The sequence below is a fragment of the Tupaia chinensis genome, unplaced genomic scaffold (assembly GCF_000334495.1).
Source record: "Tupaia chinensis unplaced genomic scaffold, TupChi_1.0 Scaffold144255_1, whole genome shotgun sequence".
In the NCBI taxonomy this organism is placed as follows: Eukaryota; Metazoa; Chordata; class Mammalia; order Scandentia; family Tupaiidae; genus Tupaia; species Tupaia belangeri.
Window position 1 is genome coordinate 1405059 of NW_006204113.1, and position 1533 is coordinate 1406591.

At 64.3% G+C, this 1533-nt stretch overlaps 1 protein-coding gene across 1 annotated transcript in view; it reads left to right on the plus strand.

Annotated features, from left to right (window-relative positions):
• Positions 1–5: 5 nt before the first annotated feature.
• The window catches only part of HPS6 (HPS6 biogenesis of lysosomal organelles complex 2 subunit 3), a gene marked incomplete at its 5' end in the record, with an annotated part of 2361 nt that continues 833 nt past the window's right edge, over positions 6–1533 (plus strand). The window contains 2 exon segments of the mRNA XM_006172213.2: positions 6–1530; position 1533. The exon segment at position 1533 is cut by the window's right edge and continues 833 nt beyond it. Coding sequence (XP_006172275.1) covers positions 6–1530; position 1533 — 1526 coding nt within the window.

Consider the following 1533-nt stretch of genomic DNA (forward strand, 5'->3'; position numbering starts at 1 on the left):
GGCGCGCACCCGGCGAGGAGCTTGAGCGGGCCTGGCCGGCTGGCCAGCCCTCCCCGCTAGACGCCTTCTTTCTGCCTTGGCCAGCGCAACCCGCCCTGGTCCTGGTTTGGGAGAGTGGCCTAGCCGAGGTGTGGTGCGCAGGGGTGGGGCCTGGGTGGAGGCTGCTGCAGAGCATCGAGCTGTGTCCCTGCGGTGAAGCCCGTGTGGTGGCAGTGGCGGCGCCCCGAGGCCGCTTGGTTTGGTGCGAGGAGCGTCAGGCCGGTGCTGAGGACCGGCTAGGGCCACGCGCAGCCTTGTTCAGCCACTGCGTGTGCGTCCGCACTCTCGAGCTCAGCGGAGAGGCAGGCACGAATGTGGGCCGCACGCATGTCCTGCTGCACCACTGCCCTCCCTTCGGACTGCTGACCTCCCGCAAGGAACTCTTCCTGGTGCCCACAGCCACTACCTGGCCTGGTGTGGCCCACATCCTGCTCATCTGGAGCCCGGGTAAAGGCAAGGTGATTGTGGCTGCCCCCTGTCTTGGCCTCTCCCACCGTAAAAACCTGAATCCCGGACGAGGGGACACGTGGGACTTCCGGATCCTACTCCGAGGCCTTTCTGGGTTGTTGTCCCCCAGGGAGCCGTGGACTGTCCATACCTGGGCCCCAACTGCCCAGGGCCTGCTATTGCTCGACTTCAGGGGCACTGTGAGCCTAGTACAGCCCCACGGCGGAACCCGGGCGGTTGGTACGCTGCAGGAGGCTCCTGTCGGCCAGAGAATGTCTGCAGCCCTGGGAACATTTCAGGGCACTCTGGCCTGTGTGCTGGGCTCCACCTTGGAACTGCTGGACATGGGCAGTGGGCAGCTGCTGGAGAGGAAGGTCCTAAGTACCGACAGAGTACATTTGCTGGACCCCCCAGCCCCTGGCATGGAGGATGAAGAGCTAGAGACCGGAAGGGGTCTCCGTTTGCTTTCAGCCTTGGGTCTGTTTTGTGTGGGCTGGAAAGTCTCCCAAGGCCTGGAGCTGCCTTCACCCACAGACCTGGTGTTTGAGGAGGCCTGTGGGTACTACCAGCGGCGAAGCCTGCGGGGTGCCCAGCTCACCCCAGAGGAACTGAAGCACAACAGCACGTTCCGGGCCCCGCAGGCCCTGGCCTCCCTCCTCCAGGGCCACGTGCCCCCGCCTGCACTGTTGACCACACTGAGGGCCGAACTTCGGGATTACCGGGGCTTAGAGCAACTCAAGGCCCAACTGGTGGCTGGGGATGATGAGGAGGCTGGCTGGACCGAGCTGGCAGAGCACGAAGTGGCACGCTTGCTCAGGACCGAGTTGACAGGAGACCAGCTGGTCCAGCTCAACAGTGTTTTCCAAGCTCTTCCTACGGCAGCCTGGGGTGCCACCCTCCTGGCCCTGCAGCTGCAGCCAGATGGAAATGGCAGGCTAAGTTCCCAAGCGCCCCCTGATGTGTGGAAGAAGGTGCTCAGGGGTACATCGGCTGGAAAGGAGCCCCCCAATGGGATGCTGCCCCCCTTTGAACTCCTGTGCCAGTGCC